The sequence below is a fragment of the Passer domesticus genome, chromosome 5, assembly GCF_036417665.1.
Source record: "Passer domesticus isolate bPasDom1 chromosome 5, bPasDom1.hap1, whole genome shotgun sequence".
NCBI lineage: Eukaryota > Metazoa > Chordata > Aves > Passeriformes > Passeridae > Passer > Passer domesticus.
The window spans coordinates 69,117,579-69,144,959 of NC_087478.1; the positions used below are offsets into that span (position 1 = coordinate 69,117,579).

At 45.1% G+C, this 27,381-nt stretch overlaps 2 protein-coding genes and 1 long non-coding RNA gene across 4 annotated transcripts; 1 reads left to right on the forward strand and 2 right to left on the reverse strand.

Annotated features, from left to right (window-relative positions):
• SLC37A3 (solute carrier family 37 member 3) lies at positions 1 to 21,662 on the reverse strand. Of its 2 annotated transcripts, none has more exons than XM_064420840.1 (15): positions 21,541 to 21,662; positions 17,823 to 17,996; positions 17,616 to 17,730; positions 15,518 to 15,610; positions 14,995 to 15,078; positions 13,719 to 13,864; positions 12,998 to 13,094; positions 11,888 to 11,972; positions 10,705 to 10,889; positions 8,158 to 8,299; positions 6,846 to 6,947; positions 5,992 to 6,039; positions 5,024 to 5,175; positions 3,237 to 3,302; positions 1 to 2,442 (listed from the first exon to the last, which is right to left on the reverse strand). In XM_064420840.1, the coding sequence occupies exons 2-15, from the start codon at positions 17,921 to 17,923 to the stop codon at positions 2,350 to 2,352; spliced, it is 1,509 nt and encodes a 502-aa protein (XP_064276910.1). In that variant the 5' UTR covers positions 17,924 to 17,996; positions 21,541 to 21,662; the 3' UTR covers positions 1 to 2,349. The 2 variants fall into 2 exon arrangements, with proteins under 2 accessions (XP_064276910.1, XP_064276909.1); XM_064420839.1 differs by lacking the exon at positions 21,541 to 21,662 and adding an exon at positions 20,820 to 21,077.
• RAB19 (RAB19, member RAS oncogene family) lies at positions 21,339 to 26,492 on the forward strand. The gene is made up of 3 exons (XM_064420841.1): positions 21,339 to 21,693; positions 22,511 to 22,694; positions 24,747 to 26,492. Exons 1-3 carry the CDS (start codon positions 21,499 to 21,501, stop codon positions 25,010 to 25,012), a joined length of 645 nt encoding a protein of 214 aa, XP_064276911.1. The 5' UTR covers positions 21,339 to 21,498; the 3' UTR covers positions 25,013 to 26,492.
• Positions 25,820 to 27,381, reverse strand: LOC135300877 (uncharacterized). The gene is made up of 2 exons (XR_010362637.1): positions 27,260 to 27,381; positions 25,820 to 27,153 (listed from the first exon to the last, which is right to left on the reverse strand). It is a non-coding gene; the product is annotated as an uncharacterized LOC135300877 (long non-coding RNA).

Below are 27,381 nucleotides of genomic sequence, written 5' to 3' on the forward strand. Positions count from 1 at the left end.
TCAAGTAAAAGAATGTTTATTCATGTGAGGTCAGTTCAGACATGACCAAATTGAAAACCTTTCTCCCTCAGAGAACTCTGCAGAAATACATAGAACCCAGGACAAGCAAGCACAGCAGCAATCCCGAGGCCTTAGGCACACCTCACTAATTGGGGGTGGCCCCAAAGCGCCGTGCACTCGGAGGCAGTGGCTGGGCAGCCTGGGCTTGGTGCTCCATCAATTCTGACACTTCTCAAGAGGGGACAGAACTGTTTACAGGAAGCCATTTGTTACAGGGGCCGGCCTGTCCTCCCCCTTGACCCCAGCAACGTCCCTTTCCCACCCCACCTTTCATCAGAAGCTTATCTGCTGCCCAGAGGCAGCCAAAAAGTTCATCCAGGTTGGAATTTGAAACCAGAGATTCTCAGATGTTGTGGCTCAGGCAAATGGTGCCATGATCAATTTTAGAACTAAATTTCAGGGAGTTTTCATTCTATTTGTACAGAGGCTAATGAGTAGCTTGGGATGTTAGCACTAACCCCAGGGCATAATTCTGAAAACAGGATGATAGATTATCAGTCTCCTGCTCTAATTATACAGGCAAAAATTGGAATGGGAACGAGAAGAGTCAAGACCAGGACTCAAGCCCTGTATCAGCTTAATGGCATCATTTTCCCAAGCACTGAAATACTTTGAGGGTCAACAAAAAGATGCAACAATCACCTCCACCCAGAGAAAAAGACTCAAAAAATATATAAAATGGGGCAACTTAGTTCCACATTAAGCAAAGCTCTGCATGGAGACATAACTACAGAAGCAGCAATCACCAAGCAACCGTTCAAAACTGTAAAACCGTAAGGCACTAATGATGTTCCACTCATTACAATCAACACGACTAAAAATTGACATTCATTAATTAAAATATAAAATAAAATTAATGCACATTTTGAAAAGGCAACTGTTCCCATTTAAAAAGTTTCAAATTCTGAGCTCCAATTTTGCTGTTCCCTACCTCCATCCAGGCAATGACTAGTTAGACAGAATGTTTGCTCACAAGTTCTGCAGGTTAAACAGACCTATTACAATGAAACACCTCAAGGCATAAAGAAAGCATTTTTTTTTAAAGTTACTCAATGATCCCATTAAGATCACCAATAAATGTTAGAGCTGTCAGTTGGTCAACCCCACTTACTACAGTACTGCAGAGCATGCAAACACCACCACAGCAAGCACAGCCACTTGTTTTTAATGCTTGCAGGCAGACTTGCAGCTACCTTTCCCTTCAAGGTACAACTCAAGCTTCCAAACCCTGGAGCTTGAAGTCCCCTATGCAGCCATAGCAACAGGAGCATGAGGGGAAACAGCAGCAGTTGCTCATTAATGCTACTCCACGAGTACACTTCAGCTCCTGTCTGAGAGCAGCCAGGTCCCTTAAATTCCTTTAATTCCATTCTGATCCTGCTTTGCTAGAGATGAGCAATTGCCCAAGGAGTATGAAGTCAGTGATACCAGTTTCCTTCAGAAGGTCACCTCACACCCATTTTGGTCAGTATTGGTCAGGTTCAATAAACAAAGTAGTGAAAGTGTTTGTGTCCCATTACTGATCCCTGAAGCCATTCAAGGATCCTTTAGACACAAAGGACCTATTAAGGCTTATTTCAGAGATTACATAAAGTATTGCACACTATTTTGTCTGCTTCAATAGTTTAAAAAAAATGAAATCTCCTTTCTCAGAGATTAGTAACATTATTAAAAATGTTAAAAACAAATACAGAGGTAACTTCTTCATATGACTCTACTGGAATATGTAACAGTTAATAGATGCAGGACAGCAGAGGTCCATCTGTGCAGAGATTTAGCAACAGCAGTTTTTAAACAACGGGACAACATAAATCCCAAATAATTATTTTTGCCCTTTCTAAAAGCTAAGGTGATCTGAAATTTAGGACTACCCATGAACTGCACTGTATGATTTCACCAGCACAAAAGAGCATCAAGATTCATTGCAAGACAGCCTCCTGAGAACCGTCAGTTTCAAAGAGCTGACTTTGGTCAGCACATCCAGAAATAAATAAGAAAAGGAATGAGACACCCAACAGAAGATCCTGGTGTGACTGCTGGAAGAGTCTGGGATAATCCATCAGTCCCATGGATTGTCTGGCTTAGGTCAGCAGCTCCTTGACACAGGTGGTCTCAGGACAGGTATTTGGTGCTTCACGACTGAGCTCACCACAGGCAAGTCAATCAAGTCTTGTGGAGTTCTTTTGAATCAGTCCAAACCTGGAGGATGTAACAAATAAGTCTCCCAGAGCTTTGATGAGTGTCCAGCTGTCAGTTCCATAGAGCAGTCCAGGCAGAGGGGAGCAGGAGTCACTCTGCCAGCATTCGCAGGCGCCGCTCATGCAGCAGCAACCTGATCTCCCTCACTATCAACGGTGAAATGAACAGGATCGTTGAACTCGTCTGTGGAAAGAAGCAAATCCAGGACAATTAGCACAGAGCAACCCGTGCTGAGTCCCCCCTGCCCCAATGTGCATCCAGGGCCATCCCAGGAAGACACAGGCTTAGAGAAGCAATGACAGAGTGGCACAGCAGAGGAAGGGCTGGGCTTGCAGGAAAGCTCATACAGTTCCAGCCTTTTCACAGAGATGAGCTCTCCAGCTCCTCAGTGACCTTGCTCCTCACCACCTCTGCTGGTTATCAAAGTGGCCTTCTCCCTTGCCAGCGCAGATGCAAAAACATCTCCTGGCACTTCCAGCAGAGAAGTCCACGTAAATAGTGCAGTGTTCACCACTGTGGTGACGCTGAGGACATCAGGGCCTCAACAGCTCTCTGCCCCAGCGGCAAAACAAGGCCAAGGCATTTTCAGTTTGGTTTCAATACCCTCACCACTCTCTCCACTAATCTTCAAGACCTAACAAATGAGCAGCCTAACTTCAGCTCTCTGAAAATATTAGAAACAATGTACCATGGAGATGAAGGAGGGAGAAGCCTCACCTTGGAAGTCAGGTGGTATGAGCTTTAGGAAATGCATACAGGTATTTTTGGGCAAGTACTTTTGTGTCTCTGCTACAATCTTAGTTCCTGTTGGGTAACATGACTTTAAAGGATCCAAAATGAACTCATTTCACTTAGACAACCTGAGGCAAAGCCACTTTGAGAATGGTATCAGAAGTCACAGTTCTCATGCTCCCACAAAAACATCCTATGGCAAATTGAGCTTTGACAAATAATTTTTTAAAAAGGTGATTTCTTACCATTAGAATGAAAAAATAGAAAACCCACATCCATCCCAGGTTCTCCTGGATCAAAGACACTAAATACTAAACAGAAAGGAAAAAAAAAAACCATTGTTCAAACTGGGAAGATAAACATTACTTTCAGCATGACACTTTCATTTTCCAGACTTTGTGGGCTGTTGGCACTCCACATAGAGCTGATCACAAGATATTCCAATTGATCTTTTCCTGTCAGAAGGGATGACTCAGGACAGCAGCCGTTTTCTGTACAAAACCCACAGTTTCAGCAAAGCAGAGAAACCACCCTGAAGCTTTACAGTAACTCAGAACAGCACAAAGACAGAGCTGAACTTCAGTTTCAAAGGGTGACAAATTGACTCTGCTGAATACAAGGTTTTTGCACGGAACACTGGGACATAAGTGGATGTAAGTACTCTCAGAAGAACTAAAAGCTCTAGAATGGCTTATAAATTACACAGGACACATTTTCAAGAGCTGTGCTACCAGTAACTACTTAACCCTTCATCTAGGCAAGACACTTGAGACTGCACTCTGCTCTGAGCTGCACCCTAGCTCAACTGGGCAGCCCGGGCCACACAAGAAAATGTATCTCTTATTAGTAGATTTATACTCAGATGCTGCACAAGGGCCTCCCTTCTTCACCACTGGGTATATCAGAACAGGATCTGAATTTCTAACATGCTCATTGTGCATTTGCTGTCATTCACACGCCCCCAGAATGACGTTGTGGTTGTCTCTGCTGGAATAAATGCAGTGTTGGAAGGCAAGGCAGGTGGAATCTCTCTGAAGCCGAGACCCACTTTTTACGATGACGTGAGTTTGGACGGTATGTGTGTGGGAAGACAAAAACACTGAGATGATGCCAGAAGAACACTGAGTGTAACAGTACACTGATATTTGTCCTCAAAGCACTTGTAATTTTCCATGTTCAGAAAAGATAAGTAGCATCTATCCTACAAAACAGTTACTGAATGATTGTATTTATCAGGCACTCAATGGCAAGCACAAACCCAAAGCTCTTTCTAGAAAAGAAACTCACAAGCCTCGCCTGCATCCATGGTATTTTACCACCACTGGAGGATGCCTGGAGCAGAACTGGCTCCAATCTCTCTGCTAAATCCTCCCCAAAGCACCACTGTGTTCTTTCACGTAGCTAACACTTGTATTTGAGAAGAAAACATCCCCAGTGGGCACACTGTCAGCCTCCTCCTCTGCAACGCTCTACTCCTCAGACCTCTGGCAGCATACTGTAAGGACTACTGAAGCAAGTGGGGCTGGATTTACAAGGTGTAAAAGACATCCACAGATAAAAAGAGAAAGCACAAATAAAAGCAAATTTTAAATCACTTCATAAACATGGTAACATTCATAACAGGTATTACAATTTTACTCAGTTATAGAGATACACTTTTCTGTAAGAGAAGGTTTGCCAATCACCTCAAAACAAAAAAATCTCAAACTTCAAAATATTTTTTTCCATACTTGGCCAAGCTTTTTGATGTTCCAGCTATGAAAGTCTGTAAAATTCACTTGAATTACAGAAGTGCCTTAACATTAGCACTGTGAATGCTTAGTTTAGTTCTTAATTACATTGTTTCCACTGGAAACTTTGTTAAAACAGACAGGTTCCCTTGGTTGCTTCAAAAGTAATTATTTTTAAAAAAAACCTTACCCTCTCTTTGTCTCCCAACACAAATTCAGATTGAGGAATGCACTAACATCTGTAACCACAACAGATACTTCTCCTCCTTCCCCAGACCTCTCTTTTGCTTTGGCAGCCTCACCTGGCCCACGGCAGCACCAATACTGCCTGTTCCATCCACAATTCCTGTGACTGTTGCCAGAGCCTCGCTGCTGCCTTTCACCAGATCCTGACGCCCCAGGTCAGCAGAAATTGCAGAACTGATCATGTTAGAAGGGCCTCCAATGAAAAATCCTGGAAGCGACAAGAAAACAGCCTTGGTGCAAAACAAATACTCACATAGATTCTCAACAAAATATCTTCAAAACGCAGATTTTCCACCATGAAAGCTCAGGACAAGAATTAAGACTAGGGACAGTGCTCAGAGACTAACTGCAGGTAGAGGGGTATCTGAAACACACAGCCATGGAACACCCTGAATATCTGGAGTAGTCACACAGAAAGAGCTAACAAGAACATTTTAATCAGCATGGACGTCCATGCTACAGCCTCAGTCTCCAGGGGTTCACGGAAGAGATGGAAGGCAAAAAATAAAAAAAATTACCCACAACAACAGGACAGAAAGTACTGAAATCAGAGTGTTTGGAAAGAAAGGCTCTATTCATGCAGACCTAATTCCATAACACAGCACAGTATGTGTGGTAGCACAAAAAGCTTGTGACCTCTCACAGCACACAGGGTATTTTGGATTCTGACAAACACCCTCAAGTTTGAGCTGCAGCTCATGACTGCCATATACCCACTTCCTCAGATACCAGATCACTGCTAGGTATTTTGGCATGAATCCACCTCCATCATACTGAGCCAAGACAGATCCCCTCAGCTCCAGGCCATTGTTCTATACAGTCTATATTCTGTATCTCCCTCTGTAAGGCAGTTTTCCTACAGCTGTTTTCCAAACAGAAACTGGGGCCCAGTTTTCACTCTTTCTGCAAAACCAGCAGAGATGCAGCACACACAAACACCTTACCACCACCAGGCTGGTGTTACTGATTGTTCTGCAATGAATTTAGATGTCTACCAGCATAACAGTGGATTTTGAGAAGTTACCTGTAATTGCCATGATCACAGCATTGATAGGTTTGCTGTTTGGGGAACCTGCAAGAGAAAGAGCAGGTGAGTGTAAATAAAACTTGAATACTAAGAGAATCCTTCATTTATCTCTCTGGGGAAGTCAGACTCAGCTCAAACTCTCTCATCACAAAGTATGCAGCACTTGAACCAGCCCTTTCACTCTTCCTACATTTTCCAAAACCTTTCAAAGCCATGTCTGAACACCTACAGGTTCCCCTTGCCTTTCCAGCAGCATGTGTACATGCTGCTAGTTTTCCATTCCAGCCCCTCAGTGCATTTCAGACAGTTTTCCCTGGTATCTCATGTCCAGGCATCACCTGAATTCCTCACTCCCTTCCACTCAGGGCCCACACACAGCGAGTTCCTGCACAAGGCAAGGTGCACTCCCTTCATATATTCTCAGGCCATTATCACTCTTATGTGCAACACAGTGAATATATACTCCAGCATAGATCTGTCCACAGATTCTCTTTCCTCATAGGATAGGGATGCACCCAAGATTTCTTGCTCTGCCAATTATGGTGTTGACACAATGACAATGTCAAAAATCTCATTGACACTGGAGAAGGATCCGTACCAGAAGGATCAGTACCATAACTCACCACTACAGGGAAATCCAGCCACTCAGAGAATTAATTTCCACCCAATTAACCAGAGAACAGATTTCTTTCTGTGCAGTGCCACACTTGAGCAGAATAGACCAAAAGGCCCCATTCTGATCCAGAAGCAGTTTGAAGGCCAGAAAACATAATGAGAACAGGCTGTGCTCTGGTTCTCTCTAGGAGGTACTGAATGAGCCTCTTATCCCTGTGCAGCACACGAGTACTCACGGCTGTATCCAAAGAGAGAGCCCACAGCAAAGAGCAGGCTCACTGCTAGCACGGGGGCTCTCTTCTGCAGCACATCAGAAATCAAGCCCTGGATAGTCCCACCTGTTAAAAAAAGAAGTCTCACTGTCAGGCTCAGGATGCTGACACCTTGAACAAAGCTCGTTTCACTGAGTGCAGTGGCCTCCTCATCAATACACATTCCCTCTAAAATCCTGAGAGCCAAGCCTCCTACCCTTACTGCCCCAGACACAGAGACAACAGCAAATTTAAGTCTCAGATAAAGCAGAGAAAACTACTCATACTGCTTTACTGAGAATTTATTGCTTCTTTTTTTTCTGGCATGACACTAGCCAATGCTCCTACTTTCCTTTCTCTTCCCCTACAGGATCACCACAGCTCTACGACCACCACAACCCTGGATTAAGCAAGCTGAACGCTGTGGCTGGCTCCTTTAACTGAAAGTGCAAGAAAAGGCAGCTCTTTGTCACAGGGAAAACATTATCACACAGGGGCTGTCTCACCTACTTAGGGCAGGTGCAACTGAATGCAACAAATGCCAAAGGCCAATAAAAATCATCTTATGTACCATTGGTACCTCTGCAGGAACTGCTCTGCTGGTAAAAGCCAGAATATTGAGAAAGCCTAATGCAGAAAACACCACAGAGGCAAAACCAGCAAAACTAGACCCTGAATGGACCCAAACAATGATGTCTATTATAAGAAAGCTAACTGAACAAGGGAATAAAGCTAGAACCTGAGCACGGGAGAGTAGAAGTCCAAACACATACATAGAATATACTTTTGATTCTGGAGGAACCGGGTTAGGTTTTGCAGCCAGCAGAAATCAAAGCAATTACGTTTAATTTCTGAACATAACACAGTTGGTGCCTGCTCTCCTGAGATCTGCAATGAATCTGTGCTTAGAAACACAGGACAGTACAGAACCCACCAAGTCCAGATCTAAATCTTCCCCAAGGGTACCGTCAGAAAGGAAGTAGCAAGCAGGGGCCCCATTTTGTACACAGAACTTTTCAAGAAGTCCTAGTCGGTAAAGAAAAATGCCAGCTGGGGGTAATTTTCAAGGATATGACAGTGCCCTTCAGTTATATGTTAACTCTTTAGGGGGTCATATACTCTGTGTTTAAGGAAAAAAAAGATAAGCCAAGCAGCCACACACAAACCTAGACTTTTCCCACATTAAGTGAACAGCTGGATCCCACTGAACACAACTGCTCTGGCTGCATTCACTGTCTTTCATTCTCAAACACCAGGGAGGCAGCTGCAAGAAGGTGTCCCTCCCCTGCTCACTCACCTATGATTCCTCCCACATCATACCAAATCGAGAGCTGGTCAGCTTCTGCTTCTTTCCATCCAAAGTTATTGCTGAGGTAGAAGGGCAGCCAGAAGAAGAATGAGTAATTCACCAGCTTCAAGCAGGCATAGGCCAAGGAGTACTGGAACAAAGAGAGGGCCAGTGAGCAGTTAGCATTTGAGAAATACAAACAGCATTTCTGCTTATTTCCATAAAGCTCTGGATCCAGCTAAAGCTTTCAGGGGAAAGCACTTCCAAATTTCATGTAAGAAGGCAGCATCATAAAAGTTTAATGCTGAACATCAAAGGGAACCCAAGAATTCAAAAATCATTGTGAAGAAGGTTATTTTTTAAATCACTGAATGCAATGGGTTAAAACACTTTCAGCGTAATCTTGAGAGGAAATGACACTAGGCTTCAGAAAATGAAGAAAATTTAATTCACCTTCTGAAGAGAAGGGAGCCAGCCACATGACACAAAACAAGCTTGAGATTTAGTCAACTGTGCATCATGCTGAGAAAAGTTATGTGAAGTGGCTCCTCTGTGCTATCTTGTGCTGTTCAGAAGGCTCATCTGCTTGCAGCATCAGAAGAGAAAGCTTCACTCGTAATCCCCAGGCAGGTAATCCAGGACATGGGATGAAAGGTTTGGCCAAAGCTGAGCACAGGCTTCCAAACCCAACAGCTGAGACAACTTTTTTTTGGTTGCTGGGCTCAATTTGTCCTTAGCTAGCAGACCTCCTCCTACAGACCCTTCATGTGTGTGGCAAAGATTAGTTCTCAGGGACTGCTGGCCCAGCAGGCAGAGAGACAGGTCACCCTACTTCAGTAAAGATAGCAGTTCAAGGAATCCATTGGAAAAGGCAAACAAGTATGAAGATGTTAAAGCACAGCCTTTGAGGCTCTGTGCATATGGACACTTGACTTTGAATTTCAAAAAGCAGATCTTTTTGTATATTAAATGCCACAAAATTATCACTTCTGAATTTTTATTATTTTAATAGATAGAGACTTCTTAGCTGTATTGTTAATGCTTTTTCACTCTTACAGGACACAAACTGATTTCCACTATACATGGAAAATATGGGGATGTTTGGTAGGGTTCTCCTACCTCTGGGTGTCAAAAGTACACTGTACAAAGTGATATTTATTACAACACACTAAGAAATTGTCTACCAGATTGTCTGAGTGATTAAACATTGAATTCCTAGAGGCTCAGGGGAAAGCTGTCTGTACTAAAACTCTTCCACTGTATCACTCAGCAGGAGATGAGAGGAGCTACAGAAAAAATATGTCAAATAAATTCTTTGTAGAATCTTGATAAGGCTTTGGAGATTCTCTCAGTATTTGGTCTCTCAACAATCTGACATGTATCCCTGTTTGGCTGGACACTAAGCCAACATCAGATAAAACTCTGGCTCAGAGGTGCTCAGGTTGCTGGATTAGGGTGTGGAACGTATCCCCAAAACCCAAAGTTCAAAGCAAGCAACCTTAGTTGCTGCCATCTCCTTTTGCTCAGGCCAGTGAAAAAAGTCACACATCAACTGAGGCAGATATCATCACTAACGTTTGTGTGAGGCATTTATCCAGAGTAGGAAAGAACTCAAGATGGGTTTGCTTTCTTTTGCCACCCCTCAACTACATCCTTAACAACAGGACTGTGGGTGTTCTGCACTCAACACACTGACAATGCACCCATCCCTTCTAGGTTTTCTGTTGCCTTAATCACAACAGCCAACTGCTCATTAAGGGTACCTGACAACACTGTCCATTCAGTAGTCCTGCTCCATGGCAAATCTGGGCAGCTCTCACTGCTCTGCTGGGCAGCCAGTCTGCCCACTTTCTTGTACAGGTTCCAGTATTCAGGAGGCACACAGAATGTGTGTCCTGATGCAAAAGGCTAACATTGTTTTTTAATGACAGGTTAACTTTGCAGCTGAACATGAATTGGGCAATACTGCTGATACAGAAGAACAAGTTTTCAAGAGACAGAACAAGGACATGTGGAAACTGCATCACCAGACCTTGTTTCCTGTTGCTCATAAAAAACCCTCCACACTTTGCCAGATGTTACATCATACTGATTCAGGCTTTTCAGGCCAGCTTTCTGCTTTAAGATAACTAAAAAAACTTCACATCTCAGTATCAGTGCCACAGAGCTCTGTGTGATGCTTAGCTAGGAGTGAGAACCCCACTCCTCAGGGCAGGCATCTACCTTACCAAGGAAGGATGCTACAGCCACCTTTGGCCATGGCAAATTCACAGCAGGAAGGGCAGGATCTCTGCTGCACTTCACTGGCTCATTACATGCACTCCATGAAGCAGGATGGGAAGAGCAACACTCACCACACATCCAGACAGCATCATCCATGTACACAAGGATAGCAGGCTCAACCCCAACATTTTAACAGCATGAGACATCAGATGCCAACCACTACAACATATGGTCAGCATATTAACAATGATGTGTACAAATCCTGACAACACAAAAAGACAGCTTTATGTTCAACAGTTAAGTCAGCTCACTCTTAAGAATCTGTGTGCTCACCAGTACTACACCAGGAAGGCAACAAGCCTGAAAAAAGCCAATGGCCTTGGGCTGGTTGTCATTGTCAGTTGCTTGAATGGAGTAATTCTGGTCATCATCATCTACATCATCATTGCCCATTAGGGGTCTGTTGGCATCTTCTTCCACACTGGCTTCGTCTTCATCTGCTCCAAGCTCAGGGAGGCCTAAGTTTTACAAGGAATAAGCAACAGGAAAAACAGACCACAGCCTGTTCACCCTCTCCCCACTCTAAAGCTATGCTCACTTCTTTTAAGCAATTCTCCCTTCCAGCAGTTCCCTTGCTCTCCCATACCTCCATCCTCCTTTGGCTTAGAAACTCTTCTAGATGGTGTTCTGCAGTGCCGCCACTTTCTACCCCTTGTCTTCTAGGGCTCTTGAAAGTACTGTGTGATCCTGGCGTCGGCTTTGTCTGTTCTGAGTGTCTGGCCATTAGTTGGAAGACACAACAAATTAGTGCACTTCCCCCCTTTTTGAGGGGTTGGGATCCTCAGCCCTGGCCCTGGGTGCCACCTTCCGTGAGCACTGAGGCTGAGAGTGGCAGCAGGACTCAGACAGCTGCTGCCTGTTAATGCCTCTGCTGGAATGGAAGGCCTGGGAACTGCATTGTGCTTCCTGGGATGCAGAGCATTCTTATGAGCACACTTCATGGCAGCTTTAGAGCTCCCAACTTTACAGCCTTTGCAGGCACTTGGGAAACATCCTCCACAGCCCTGTCAAAGCCCCAGAGTTCTTCTGTTTTCCTGCTGCACTCTGACTTGCCTACCACCCAAGAAACACATCCAACCCAAGAGTTACTTATCTGGCTGTGGGAGACCTGCAGACCAAAGCTACTTTCCCTTCCCATTGCACATGTAAGGCTTGCCATAGTTTCCTCCTACAATAGTTATCAGTTTGCCTGCTGTTTCTTTAACAAATACTGATGTTTCAGGTGAAGAAAAAATGATAATTAGGCATATCCTAGTGGAGATGTTAGAGCCAGGCTTATGGTACCATTTAGTGTGATCTTGGCAAGTGAAGCATTTGCTCCATTAAATGCACTAAGGTGCAGCACCATTTGATAAGAGCCCTGAGGATAAATGCTGTCAGAATGAGTAGTACTACATGGAAAGCTGCAGATCTTCTCTCCATGAAGGGACTGCAATAGCACAGCTCTTCCACTCACCCACTTCCTTCGGCGACGTCAGGAGCCCGAAGAACACAATGACTCCTCCAGCAAACTGCACTGAGGCCGTCACCAAGAAAGCATACTGAGAAGAAATAAATAAAACATTCTTTTTTAAAGCACTTTCAGTCACATACACCTCCCTCTCTAATGAGGGTTTCTTTACATTCCAACCTCATGAGAGGGCAAACACAGGTACAACAACCCAGACTGCATCCATGACACCTGGAAACAAGTGATCTCTGCATCTCCTAAATAGACTTGGTCCTATGTAGGCTTATCTGTAAGGTGACAGCAGTGAGGAAAGAGCTGAGCCAACACAACCAGACATCCAGCTCTATTGGAAGGGACTGCTCAAAGAAGAGTCAAGCACCAAAGTCAGACAAAGTTGCTCAGATCAATCAGATTCTTGAAATTCTCCAGAGACAGATCCTCCAGGCTCTGTCCCCTTCCTTGTTCCAGTGCTTAACATACATCAGAGGAAAATGGTTTTCCAAACATCCAAATGGAACCATTCCTGCTTCACTTTACACCCACTGCTTTTTTTGCTCTCTCAAAGTGCAGTCCTGGAAAGAGTCTGGCTCTGATTTCCCAGCAAACTTCTCCCAGGCTTTGGAAGACTGCTCTTGGTGCTCTAAGCCTTCGCATGTCCAGAGTGACCAGCTCAGCTCTGACAGCCAGTCCTCAGAGGCCCCATGCCATGAGACGTGCTGGGTCACTCCCATTCCCTATGCTCACTTGTCCACTGCCACACAACAGCCTGGCCTCTTCCCAGTCACAGCAGCTATGCCTCTGTGCCCTTCCAGCTCCAGGGACTCCAGTCAACTCAGAACCTGTGATGGATGACTCTGAAGAGCACTTGAAGCCACCCAAATCAGAAGATGGTATAATGTGACACTAGACCTCCTTAATAACATCAGTCCCTTTTACAGAGGAGTCTCAGGCTCATTTCTCCCAGCCTGGAAGAGTCAGGAAATGAACAGCCTTTCTATTCTGCCTCCACAAAATTCAGCAAGATGAAATTGTATACACAAGGCTGTTATCTCTCAAAGATGGGATAAAAAACCAGTGTCCCATTCAGACAGGTGTAGCTAGAAGCCAGGTACCTACCTCATAGCCATACTTGAGAACGCAGGAGGCAAGGAATGCCCCAAGGATATTTCCCACAGACGCACAGGCACTCCAGAGTCCAAACACAAAGCCTCTCCTGCAGAAGGGGAAAAAGATTTGAAGCAGACAATGCGAGGACAGATGACATTAAGAACAAGACAAAAACAAAATATTCAAGTTCACTTTAACTTATGAATAAAATTACACCATTTTCCCTTCCACTTCAAAGGGGCTCAAAGTTCATTTAAAACAAAACACATGACAACTTGGAAGTGCCAAATAGATAAGCCAGGAACCCTGTAACATCTGTGTTAAAGGAGAGTGAGCTGGCAACAAGGTTACAAACTATGACTGAAGCTCATCTGCAATACCCTGAAGCGAGAGTAGAGACTAGGATGACTCAGTTATCATTAGCTCTCTTTATTGCTAAGCAGACAGAAACAGGTTTTTCAGTGGTATGAAAATTAAAATTCAGTCACTCTACTATGGGATTTTTGAAGTTTGAACCTATGCTTTTAACACACACAATTATGTTCACACCAGGCTGTTTTGTGGCTCCACAAAAGTGAAAGAGAGAGAGAGAATGTAACAAGTAAGGCATATTTCATCCTACCTAATTTTAATTATGATCTAACAGTTGGCCTTTCTGGTTTGAGAATTTCAGTTCAATCTGTTAATCAGCATGTCAGATTAGTGAGTCACTGAAGAAAACTCAGCTTACCCAGCTTTTCCAAACCAATTTCCCATGACAGCAACCACACAGGGCCAGCCAGTGGACTGCAGCAAGCCATTCACAATCCAGAGACAGCAGTAGAACCACTTGTTGTAGAAATGCAACCATTCTGTGAGTGTGCCAAAGGAGAACACCTAGAGGAGAGCAGGGGGAAAACAGAGAAGACACCCTGAGGCTACTGCTGAAAGACAAGCAGGAGTGGGGTCCTAAAAAAAGGAACAAGCTTTCAGGGAACTGTGCAGGGGCCAGGGCAGAGGATGGGCTGGCTGTTTGAGACACAGCACAGGGCTCACAGCACCCTCTGCTGAGCCAGCACAGCTCTGACTCCAGAGACAAACATGCTGTCATGGCACTTCCTCTCCAAAGACTTTTGCCTCCCCAAACAGCACAGTTATAACAGGAGAAGAGAAGGAAGACACAAATAGTTTCAATGACAATACTAAAAATACAGTAGCCTCTTGATCTGCTGTTGTACTGACATGCTAATCCGAGAGGCTCTCTGCAAACATAGAACCCTCACAGGTCATGTATCCTCACCAAATTTAACACAAATACTACAGCCAGGTCTCAAATTACTAAGTGCTCTAACCCAAAATAAACACACATTGTGGCACAGGGTGCTTGATGTACACTTGCAGTCAACAGGCTTGTAGCCACTGGTAAAACAAACACACTCCACACATTTTACCACTACTTTAATAACCAGAAAACCATGAGATAAAACTGATTTACGCTTATCTGAAGCAGCTTGAACTTGAACACAAAACACCCTTTGTTTTAAGCAGACATTATTTTTTGACACATACCCTCCTGGCAATTATATAAAGTAAGTAAATGAGTGCCTGGTATTGTTAGGATGTCCTTTAAAGAACAGAGCAAAGATTGTGTTTAGAAGCAAAAGCCTCAATAATGACATACATGGTCTAAGAGATTAAGTTATACCACAAAACAGTCTGCAAAGCCCAAATACATGAACAAAAGCTGTTCATCAAGTCTCTAGACAGGGTCTCAAACTTAGGAATTTCCTTCTGACACAGTGTCCAGAGCTAGACATTTCAGGAAGGGGAGAGTCATGTATGCTCCATGCTTTAGGCAGTGCAGCACATGCATCCAGCACCAAGTTAGACCTGCAAGCTTTGAGACCACTGAGGTACAGTTCACGAGCAGATTCACACAGAAACAGAGCCTCTTCTCCTTTACAGCAAAACCCTACCCAGAAACCCTAAAGCAGATTTTTAGATTCCACTACTACGTTCCAACTTACCACCAGAGCAGAGGAACACATGCCAAAAGACAAAACCCAGCGTAAATTCAGGCGGTCCCCAACTATACCACTGACAAACAGACCCTGAGAACAAAACACAGCATTAATTAAAGCCAGATGATTTGCACCTTAAAGCTGTAAGAATTAAAACTGCATAGAAAGGCCATGCTAATCCAAACACTGCTGTTACTTCAACATACAGTTTGATTCTAACCACTTCTCCTGCCACCAAAGAAATCCTGCTTGTAGCTGCTCATTACATTTCTTGTTTAAAAGAATTCAGCTGAGAACTCTTGGAGAGACAGAACTAGTCCTCCCAGGTGACAGGGGTGTAAGAAATTCTGAAGTGATAGTATTTCCCTTGTGTTTGTTAACAAGCATCTTCACATGGGTGACAGGCATGGGCAGAACTAACAGTAACTGAAAAAGGTTTGCCTCTGAACTAAGTTTTTTATTGTTTTTATTGTGATCTTCCCAACAAAAATCAACCAAAGCTGAGCAGCTTGGGGTTGGTTTTACTCACCACAGCATAGGAAAACAAAAAGATGGTGTCCAGTGTTCCCAGGAAGAGAGTTGCTTCTTCTGCATTTGGAAATAAATGGCTGCTGTTCCAGAGCTACAGAGGGAAAATTTTGACAGGTAAAAGGGGAGAGGCATAGCTCATTCTACTCTGTTTCAATGGAAACCTCAGCTCCAAAGCAGAACAGCACCTGGCCCAAGCAAGCTCCCATTTCTCCAACATTTTAGTTATCAAATCAGGAACAATTCTAGCATTATCTTCTGGCAGAAAATGTCCACTGACACCTTGCTTCACTTCTAAAATGTAAGCTAGCAAACCAGAAGTGAGAAATGCTCCTTTCACCGGATCAAGACAAATGAGTGGCAAAACAAACCCTACTTCTAACAAGCATGCAACTGTTAGACAGCTTCTTACTCTGAAACACTGACAAGCATCTTAATGAATAATAAAATAAAGGAATATTCTGTTTTATGTGCAGCATCTGTTCTGTACTTCTCTCGCTGTCTTCACTAAATGAATAATTCCCTTAAATTATTTGTGGCAGCAGCCAAAACAAGAAATGACAGAAAACAAACAGAAAAGAAAGAACACAAAAGCAACAAGGGAAAGAAATAGACTGGTTTGAAACTATTTACAACAAAGTTCAGTCATCACTAATGTTGTTGGGTTTTGTGCTTACCCTGAGTTTCACTTTAGTTTCAATATGATCAAAAAAGGGTAAAAAAATCGCACTTGTCCCAAAGAAAGATTAGTGACATCAGATTTTAAAAAAATAGCAAGCTTTGAGGATAATTTGAAGAATTAATGAAGTTAATCACAACAAAGTTTTCTTCCCTTCCCACCATGCCTCCATTAGAAAACAAACAAACCCAACCCAAGTGTGACCTACAGATGTGCCTAACTCAAATATCATCTGTTTCAGCTTGATTCCACCTCTCCAGAACATTCTGTACATACATCCACTTAGTTTAACAGATGTAACATAAATTGATAACTAAAGGAACAGTTTGACCATTTTTCTTGATCAGACACATGCATCTCAACATCCAGCAACCACCAAACCATCTATATATTTTAAAAAGAAATCAAAACAGCTTCCAAAATATACTGGTTGTTTGAATGTTAGTTAAGGAACTAAATACAAACATCTTGCATTTCATTTTAGCATCCCTGAGATGCTTATTCCTTTTGGCCATACTATAAAATCCTGAACACATTACAAGCCAAATGCACTGTTTTCACTTGTCACAAGAAGTCAGCATTTATCATCCTTCTATTCCTTCTTTCAAACATTCAAAATAATCAATGATTTCTATGCTCCAGCAGCTGACTTAAAACTCCCTGCCCTAACAGATCTCATGGCCTGCGACCAAGCTTTTGATGTGAGATTTCTTCCACTTTTCAAAAGCATCAGGACAAAGCATTACCAAAAAAAAAAAAAAAAGCCCTAAAAACCCCATGGTAGGAACCAGGAGGTAGTTCTTGCCTTCCCATTTGTGAGAACCAAGCAGTTTAAAACTTCCTTTCCTGCATGCAAGCACTGCCAAAACTCCCACTGCTTTACCTGAAACCAGAATTTTACAGACAAGGGGTACTGGATGGTCAGCATGGAAATCAGGCCTTTCAGATGCAAGACAAAATGTCATTCTCCGCCATCAATTTAGGATAAACAGCTAGCACTGTCAGACAGCTCTCTTGTCTCCTAGTTTGGCTATCCTTTTAAGAGGGTGGCACAGAGAAAGCACAGCCAAGACTTGACAGAACTCTCTGTAAACCCATTAACTGCTTTGGTTTATTGCCTCCAACCCTTCAGAGGAAGGGTCACTCCTCCCCCTCCTCCATGCCTCTGCCTACTGCAGACTCTTCTGGGGCCCTCTTTCCATTGGAACACTGTAGCTTCTTGAGAAGTTTCTCCCTGGGCACCACTAGGGAAGCTTGCAGCATTGCCTGGTGATCCATAAAACTACAATACCAACACCTGAAGCTTCCACTCACATTCTGAGAAGTGAGGAACACCTAAAGGGGCTTCTTCAGCCCCACAAGCTCAGCCCACTGGCAGCTGCCCACCTTTCCTAGCACTTCTTCTACCTTGTGTCCTTACCTCATATGGGTGGAGCTCGGGGACCGTGCTGTTTAGGCAGAAGGGAGTCCACTGGTTGGAAATGCTGACTTTAACATTACTGAATGTCTTTCTGGAGGCATGGAGCAGGGAATAACTGCCAGGAAACACACAGACACAGGTTGGCCCAATCTCCTCTGGAGAAAGGGTGGAAATACAAATCTCTGAGCAGAGGTACACTCAACCTACCTGAAGAAGGTCAGCAGGAACACAACAATATGATGGTGGGTGCAGTGGGACACAAGGCCTCTGTTGGCAGGCTGCCTCCGTAAGCCTCCAGGCACAGCCATGGTCCTGGCAGCCCTAGCCCTGCTCCTGCCTTGGCCACGAGGGCTGGATGCTGGTTAAGTCATTCTTCTTCTCCTTTAAACAGAAGAAGATGAGAAGGGAGAAGAGAAAACCATCTTGAATTAAAACACATGTATGAAGTTCAGTTCTGTTCACCAAAGAGCTCGAATCCAGATGGAACAAAGCCATGCCATGCCTTTCCAACTTGTTTCACACCACTACCCATTCATCACTTGTACATTCCTCAGTAACTTCTATGGCTTAAGGTTTCTTGTTATTCCCATTCTCCCAGTACCCTCATGGCACTTCTTTTTTGGTTCTCTCCTAGCAGATGCCTCTTCATTGCCCAGGATCAAAGGAGTACCCCCTGATCGATCAAATTCCAGCATTCTCTGATTACAGACCACTGTGCACCATTTACACACATGGTGCACTACAGAGTGACCATAAATAAGAGCTTTCTGCTGCTGCCTGGCTGGACACAGACAGGTGATGAAGCCACAAGAACAGCATTTGGCTCTGGCTGGAAAAAGGTTTGGGATCTGACTGCCTCATTAAGATCTTGTTGAAGGAATATGCCCAAGAGTGGACTTGCATAGATGGAAGAAGGGAAGTAGCTGTGAGGACAGTGCTGAAATCCAGCAGCTGGAATCCTTTCCTGTTTATTCTCAAGCCTGTCATTACAGCTCCATCAGTCTGTAACTCATTAGTACAGCACACAAGTCACACCTTCCTGTCCCTACAGGACATGGGTGTAGGGCATGGGTGACGCCTGCCTCAACCTCAAGACAACCAGAAACTATCAGTACTGAGGGAAGGCCATCACAGACACACAGTTTCCTCATGCTGCTCCATGTCACACCACTCCAATGCCCCAACTGTGCTGGCATGGCCAAGGGATGATGTTTGCCAACAGATTTTGGGAAACAGCCCCACTGGGCAGTGAGGGGATGAATCTCTCTCCACATATTTCAGAAGACATGTCAACACCACAAACATTCTGAATGCTGAGGAGAGGTAAACTAAAGCACCACCCCTGCTCCCCCATAGGATCAGCAGTGAAATAAGACAGAATATAATGCCTTTGAGTCCTTTTGTATCCACAGGTGCTGTTTGTAATTATTTGCACATCTGACAGAAGTATTTTCAAGTTCAGCTTCATAACCACACCTGGAGAAAGTAGAAGTCATTGCCCAGACAGTCTTTCATCCAAATTCCTGCTGCTGAAAACTCTTTATTTCACACAGACTTTCTATTCCTCCTTTTAAAGCTTTCATCAAGATACCTTTCACTGCAGGCAGTCTCCCTTCCCTGTTCTCCCAGCGGTGACACATGCCTGACCAACAGCAATATCCACCTACTGCTGGATATGCAAACCAACTGACCTCCAAAACAGAGTGTGGCATGGAGATCCTCTGAGTAACACAGACCCAGCTACGACACCTTTGAGACACCAGAGTCACATTTATCCTACACCACGCCTGAACACCTCCATTCTCATGCAGGGCAAATGCAGTGAGTCTGTGCAAGACCTGACACCATCCGTCTCCACACAGCCCAGGAGCTCCTGAGCCACAGCGCCACTGCTCCAGCTGGCACACAGCATCCCCTTGCAGGGACACATGTCTACACTGCTTGGGCTCACACAGAGGAAAAAAAGTGCCTACAACTGGAGCTACGGGAAGGCAAGACTAGCCCTGAAGAGGCAACTTTGCAAGCAGTCTTGATACTACCTTCACCTGAGGTCCCAGACCATTTCTCAGCACCAGTGAATGAAGACTCAGCCCCCACACAAGCACCACACAGTGCAGCAGTAACCCTACAGCTCAGGGCTGTCCCCCACACAAGCTGCACTGAGAAGGGAAGCCAAGGCACTCCAGTTTCCCAGCTCCACCGTCCTTCCAGCCTGCGAGCCACACGGTCTGCTGGTCAAATACAAGAGGTTCCTTGGCTCTCCCTCCCCTCCCACCCCGCAGATAACAGAGCTGTCCCGAGGAAACCAAAACACTGCCAGTTGTGCAATGCTGTGGGGAAAAGTTCCTTCCTTGGGCAATCAGTTTGCAGCCCAAAGCACAAGATTTACTACTTGCTTCATGTCAACATACGCAAATACAGATCTTATTTGTCCAAGATACTGAGTCCTTTTAAAGCTAAGACCTGGTTTGACCTTAAAGTCATCTGCTTTTTTTTTTAAACAGCATTTGCTATTGGAACAATCTGTTCCTCAGAGCTTTCCAATCTCAGGTCTTCTTTCTAGAAGGAAATTTTCACAGCGTAGAGACAACCACAAAATATTTTATTTTCCCTCTATCTTCATCCTGCCCTTTCTATATTCAAAACTGGCATTCTTCCTAAGCTAGAGAAGTCTGCAACCAGTTTCTTCTTTAAAGTTAGTATTCTAATTATTGTGAGAAAACCACAGTAACTTTGTGGTGGAGGAAGAGCAAAAGTTCGGCATTAGGATGAGCCACAGAACTCAAGGCAGTGAAGCACATGCCTTTAAGAAAGGAGGAGGAGTGCTTTTAGAGTGGTAAGACTGCCTCATCTAACTATTTAGCACTATTTACCTACGGCCAGCCGGTATTCTGAGTAAGCTTTTGATAGGCTTTCACCCTTATTTGTTAAGCTCTCCTCGGTGTTCTACCTTATCCTTTCACTTAAAGGCAAAACAAGACACCTTAAGTTCAAAATAAACACCCTTAATGCTACCTTACTGCCCTCCAAAGCCGGCAGGAAAGCGCAGCCTTAATATTCCAAAGCGCAAAACAAACGAAAGGATTTTTTCTTCAAAATGACGTTAATTTCAAAAAACAAATAAAACCCCATCAAAACCCAAACCAACAAACCCCCCACACTCCTATGCCAGACAGAAGAAGAGCGGCACAGCCGCAAACCCACCGGGCCCTCGGCAGCCAGCACAAGCAGACGCTCTGTCACCGCGGATGCCCCGCCGGACGCCGGCCGGCAGGAAGGACACGGGGCGGCCCCGAGCCCCGAATGCTCCGAGAAGGACCCGGGCTGCCGGGGAGACCCGGGCCGCGCTCCCGCCCCGGCCACGGCAGCGCAGCCCAGCCCAGCCCGGGAGCAGGACGCGGCTCCCTCCGGGCGCTGGGGCCACGTCCTCGGCAGGGCGGGGAGCGGAGCCGGGCGGGCAGGGCAGGGCAGGGCAGGGCAGGGCAGGGCTCCGCGCCGCCCCACGCCCGGGAAGCCGCCCGGCCCCGCGCACCGTGCCCAGCGCGGCCGGAGGAAGCCGGCGGGAGGAGGCGGCTCTTCCGGGCGGTCCCGCGGAGCGGCGGGAGCTGTAGTCCGGCCGCGGCGCCGCCGGGGCCCTGCCCGCCCCCTGCGCGGGGCGGGAACGAGCGGCCCGGCCCCCGTGCGGCCCGGCCGAGCCCGGGGCGGGGAAGAGGAGCGAGGGGAGGGGGCGAACTACAGCTCCCGCCGGCCCCGCGGCAGGGCGGCGCTGCCTGTCCCGGCAGGGCCGCGCCGGCAGGTGAGCGCCGGGGACCGCGCTCCTTCCCCGGCCTGCGGCTCCTGCTCCTCCTCCCCCGGCTGGCCGCAGGCCCGCCCGGCGGCCGCGATGCCGTTCCCCAGCTCCGGCGCGGATGATGCCTTCGACTACCTCTTCAAGATCATCCTGATCGGCGACTCCAACGTGGGGAAGACGTGCGTGGTGCACCGCTTCAAGACGGGGCAGTTCAACGAGAAGCAGCAGAACACCATCGGCGTCGACTTCACCGTGCGCTCGATGGACATCGACGGCAAGAAAGTAAAGGTCGGTGGCGGGAGCGAGCCCGAGCCTCCTGCCGGGCAGGTGCCAGGAAGCGGCGGGACGCACGGCACCTCCGGCTCGGCCCTGCCGAAGGCAGCTGGCAAAGCCGGCTGCCTTTCCAACCAGGGGTGTTTCCTAGTGGAGCTTTCGCTCAGGAGGATGTCCTGGGGGAAGCAGGCACCCTAATTTGGGTACATACTTGCTCTCGTGACTTCCCTGCGTCTACTTGAGGAGAGGGCTTGTGCTTTGCCTGCAGGGAGTTCTTTGGAAGACGGCTGTAGACATCTTTGGAGATGTCTCTTCCCTCCAGAGATGTGGGGGTTTGATTGGAACATCAAGAAGGGAAAACCCCCAAAGTCTGCAAAGGTTCCACTTTAATGTGTGCTTAAATTGAGGGAAGAAGACTTTCAAGACAAACACCAGAAGAAATTGTCAGCTAGAACTTCCCTCTGTGTGCAGATGAAAGTTAGGATGCCTGGCTTTTATATATAGATTTGCCCAGCCCTGTATTAGGGTTCTTTACTCTTCCTAAAAGGCTGTAATGTTCCATATCTTTTGCTACAGTTGTTGAAAATGGGTTTCTTGGCCTCTTTGAAAAGCTGGGTTTACCCTTGGAGCTTTCTCTTTCGTCTGTGTAGATTGACTCTACAGACTTGTAAATGGCTTTTTGGGTCTAGGGAAGGCAAAGCCACACAGGTGTAGTAGAGTGAGCTGGGACAGATCTGGCTGCCTTCTGGACAAGGGGCTTCAAATACTGAGGGCAAGCACCTAGGAAAATGGTGTTCACTCGTCTTTGCAACTTCTGTCCTTTCTCTTACAGATGCAAGTGTGGGACACAGCCGGTCAAGAGCGCTTCCGGACAATAACCCAGTCTTATTACAGGAGTGCCCATGGGGCCATCCTTGCCTATGACCTTACTAGGAGGTCCACATTTGAATCCATTCCTCACTGGATTCATGAAATTGAAAAGTATGGTGCTGCAAACTTGGTCATGATGTTAATTGGTAGGATTTTAGTTTTAAATATTGTGTTATGTAGATTTTTAATAAGGATATAAAATCTCCCTCATTTCCTACCACCACTTGAAGCATCTATACACTGTGCATTAAGGAAGAATTCAATTCTAATTAAAATAGATCACCAAGTGTGTCAATTCAAGCTTAAAAGCTTAAAAAAAATGAGGAAAATCAGCCTGGTCCTGACAGGACCGAACCCATTGCAGACAGCAAAACGTTTTTTCAGTTGTTCCTTTCGTGTTGGAACAACACAACAAGCTTTGCTGCCAGGCTGGAGGCAGGGACCACCTTGTTGAGGTCAGAACTGCAGTAAGCCTGACCCTGTACTCCTGCTGCACAGGAATGTAGCAGCTCAATAATTCAAGGTGAAGGGGGATGCACAGACTCCTGGTTCTCATCTTTCCTCTCTGCTCTCTTGATATGCATGCGCATTGCTCTGTAATGGGATTCCCAGCAGGTAAGACAATAGATGGGGAGATGGCTTTTGCAGAGCGTGGAGTAGCCTGGCTTGCATTCCACTGGCGCTCAGGAAACTGCCTCTGAGGAAAGCAGTGGCTGGGAATGGAACTGGTAGGAAGCCGTGGTTCCTTTCCCTTGGGTTTCATGGTTATTACTGCTCTTCCTTCCCCCAGGGAAGAAGCTGCAAACGAGAACAGTGGTGTGGTGAAACGCCGGAGCCTTTCTTGCCTTTCTTTCCACTGGCGTGGCTGAGCCTGTTGCAGTGTGCTGGGAGCAGCTCAGCAGCCGGGGCTGGGGCAGCAGTGAGCCCCTGAGCTGCTGCCTCTGCTCCCAGCACCCTCCGTGCTTGCGCTGCACAGGAGATTTCTCCTGTCCTTCCTCTGGAAGAAGCAAACTAAATTCTGACCTGCTTCTAATGCAGCGCTTGGAACTGGGGGTAGGGGAGGTGTAAATCGCTGCACTTTGGCTGGTTTTTTTTTTCTAACTTCTGTCATGAATCTAAAGAAAGAGACTTATCTGTGTATGGTGGGGCGGGGGTGGGGGTTGTTGGGTTTTATTTTAGAGAGAAAAGTTCTGGAATTAGTAAAAAATTAAGCTTTTGTTAAGGATCCAGCTTGGTGCTTTCTTGCAAAGCTCGTGGTGTTTGCTTTACTTACATTGGCAGAAGTCGTTGTACATTTAATTACGCTTAGTCATATAATATACCTTTCTAGCAGGAGGTTAAGGTTAGGAAACCTAACTTTCCTATCTGGAACTGAAGGAGGAAAAGGTGGGTTCCTCTTAAGAAGGCAAATAACCCTCAAGCTGGGGTGGTTTTTTTGGCTGGGGTTTTTTTTTTGGGTTTTGTTTTTTGTGATTTGTTTTGTTGTTTGTTTGTTGGGTTTTTTTTGTGGGGTAGATAGGTTTTGTTTGATTTTGTTTTTTTTTTTTCTTTTAGAAATACTTAAAGGGACTTTATGGGAGGGTAGTTAGTTTATATATATTCAAGATATTAATTTGATGAAAGGTTGTCTTGAAACTATAAATGTAGACTTCAGCCAGCTACTAGAACTGATTAATCCACAGGTGCTGCAACTGTCTAAATATACAAAGATATTTTATCTGAAGTGTTTAATGATAGATTTTGACTAAAGCGCCACAAGTAAAAGTTTAATCTATACATGCAAAAAGAAGTATATATTTTAGGCATTAAGGTAGCTGATCTGAATTCTTGTCTTTCTTTTTACATCACCCCAAAAGATTAAAAAAAAATTCAACTTAAAGGCTACTTAACATTTAAAACCACTAGGGAACATGACCAATAGTTACTTCAAAATAATCTTTTACCTACAGTAAGTAATCAGATGAGCACAGGTTTTTATCTTTTTCTTGAATTTCATCTCTTTTGCTATCATGTGGTTTGCTGTAGTTTTAAACCACAGTCTATATTTGTGGCTCTGATGTTCTCACGTCTTGTTCTATCCAGTAACTCTTACTGCTAACATAAATCTATTGTTTAACAAAACTGAATTCCTGCATCACATTTAAAAATAAATTTTTGATGGACTGAGTGGTTGAAGTATCTCTTTGCCTTCTTTTAAGGGAACAAATCGGATTCGCTGGACAAACGCCAGGTGCTGTTTGAAGATGCCTGCACCCTTGCAGAGAAGCACGGGCTCTTAGCTGTGCTGGAGACATCAGCAAAAGAAGCTCAAAACATAGAAGAGGTGTTTACATTAATGGCTAAGGAGCTGATAGCCCGAAATACCTTACAGCTTCATGGGGAGAACCTTCCAAACAGCTTCAGTCTTGACTCCAGGCCAGTGATTGCCAGTCCAAGCGTGGAGAAGACCCAGTGCTCCTGTTGAAGAGAGACTTCAGAGAGAACTCGGAAACTGCCGTACTTCTGAGGCTGTTTGATTCAGTTTTGTTCAGTTGATGAAAGTGTTTTATGTGGCCTCAAGCCATCTCTCTTGATATTCCTACCTTGCAGTTTGGCTTGTGAGTATTTTCAGAGATCATTGTTCTTGGTAGCATAGGTTGCTTTGAACATAGCAATGTGAACTTCTGAGACGAGAGGACTCAGGAAGCTGCCAGGCCTTGCCCTAACCAAAGAGAACTATAAAAGTTATTGCCTTTAATTCTTTCCTTACATGTCTTTCTGTCTGTGTCAGAAGATAAATTTGCACAAGAGTTCTGCACTGACCCTTCTAAGCTGTGTTGCTGGTTTTCAGCACTTTCCTCTCTGGCAGTAGCTGTAAAATCTGACACGTGCTTGGACAGCACTAACCCACTCTGCCTAAACTTTCATTTAGGAGCTCTCCTGAAGTCAGGCAGGTAGCCACTCATAGCTACCTGGAGCTTAATAATGTTTGTGAAAGAGTTCACATCCTCACCAGACAAACCTGGAGACATCTCAAGGGTGGTGAGGCAGGCAGAATGATACACTTCTTCCCAGGGTGAGAAAAGTTGCCTTTCACTTTGCTTTGTAATAGTCAGGATTGTTTCCAGTACCATTCTCCATCTTGCTACATGGACTTGCTGGGAGCAGCAAAGCTTCAAGTGAAAGGACCTTTTTTTCATTCCTTCCTGCTAACTTCATCTTGCTTTTGATGTGCTGATTTTAACCAAAAGCCTTCTGTAGCTTGTGTGATGGGCCAATGGCAGCTTGAGAGTATCCCTGTAGATGTTCAAGGGAGTGTAAAGGATGGATGCAAGCTCCTGTAAAACTCAGCAAGGGGTGAGATGGTTTAAATTAGGTAAAAAGTTAAAAATTTAAATAGTGTTGGAGTGGTAAGGCAATGGCATGGGGTGCACCAGAGAGCTGCCCTAGGTGAGTATATCTCCTGCTGCTGTGGAGACTGAACATGGTGGTAGCAATGGAAGGTTTTTGATTGCTCCTCCCAATTGCAAGTTCTGCTACTTGGGGCTCACTTTTCTGTATACCTGAACCAAATGAAGGGTTTGGGCTGGGGCGTTTTTGGTGAGGGTTTTGAGGTTGTTTATTTTCCTGTTGCTTGCAAGTTTTTTCCCAGTAGATGGAAACAGGGAAGGAGGAGGAGGAAAGAAATATCAGAGGAATTTTTTTTTGACTGCAGTCCACGTGTACCAAAGTGCATCACTTCATTACTGTTAAGCTATGAACTGCAACTCCAACTCTGTGATGATAAAACACAGTTTGTGTTACATGCAAAGCAGCCTCGGGAAGGCTGGGGTGTTGCCAGCTTACCCAATGGCTGGCTGCCCCTGTTTCCTAAGTCCTTGAAAAATAGGGAAAAACATGTAGCAATAATTGCTGGAAAATCTTGTCTTAGAAGCACAAAAAAATAAAGGAGAATGAATAATTAAGTAATAGTCTTGGAAATATTTCTAATGTTCTTAATGCTTCCTCTGGCCAGGTTCTTTGCTATTACATGCAAAGAGCAGGGGTTAATTCAGCTCTGTGTAAGCTGAGAGAGGAACCTGCCACGCTACCCACTTGCTATAGCCTGCTGTGGAGAAAGCTTCATCTTCAGGCATCCTCCTTCTCATGTTTGCTTTTTAAATCTTTATTCCTTCTTCATTTTTACTAGCCTAGTAGTTGCATTTTGGTTTGCACATTCAAGCAAATAGCATAGCCTTTCACAATTATGAGCCAGCTTCCAAGCAACTAGTTTCTACAGCTCTTTTTGCTACAAGAGCAGTCACATGTAAGCTTAATATTTCTATTCCTGGTAGTAGAATTTTTACTTTTTTTTTTTTTTTTTTTTTTAGTATCTTCCAGAAGACTACAATAGAAAAAGTATTGCTTTCATCTCCAGTTGCAATCTTTCACTGGTCAAAAATTGGAGGAAGGATGGTACCAGCAGAGTGTTAACTTTGCACGGTTCATTGGGTTTACCATCCTAATTTACCTCTACTGTGCAGGCTGTTGTGATCCTGAGTGCCCAGTACTGCCAGGTTTCAGGGTTCTTGCTGTTCTCTGCCCGCACACGTGGAGCTGCTGGCAAAGCACGACCTTGGCAGAAAGCTGTGCAACACAGGATCAGGAAGAACAGGCTTGTGACTGTTCCTTTTCCTTTAACAGGTCTAACAGGCTTCCTACTCCTCCAAGAAACTTAGTCTTAGACACTTACCCATTGTGCAGCTAAACCAGGAGCGTGACCTCTTTTGGTTGGTTCTGTTTGGCGTTTTCCACGAGGCCTTTGGGCAGTTACACTGAGTGGTTTCCACAGAGCTGCTTTTCCTGCTGTCCTCC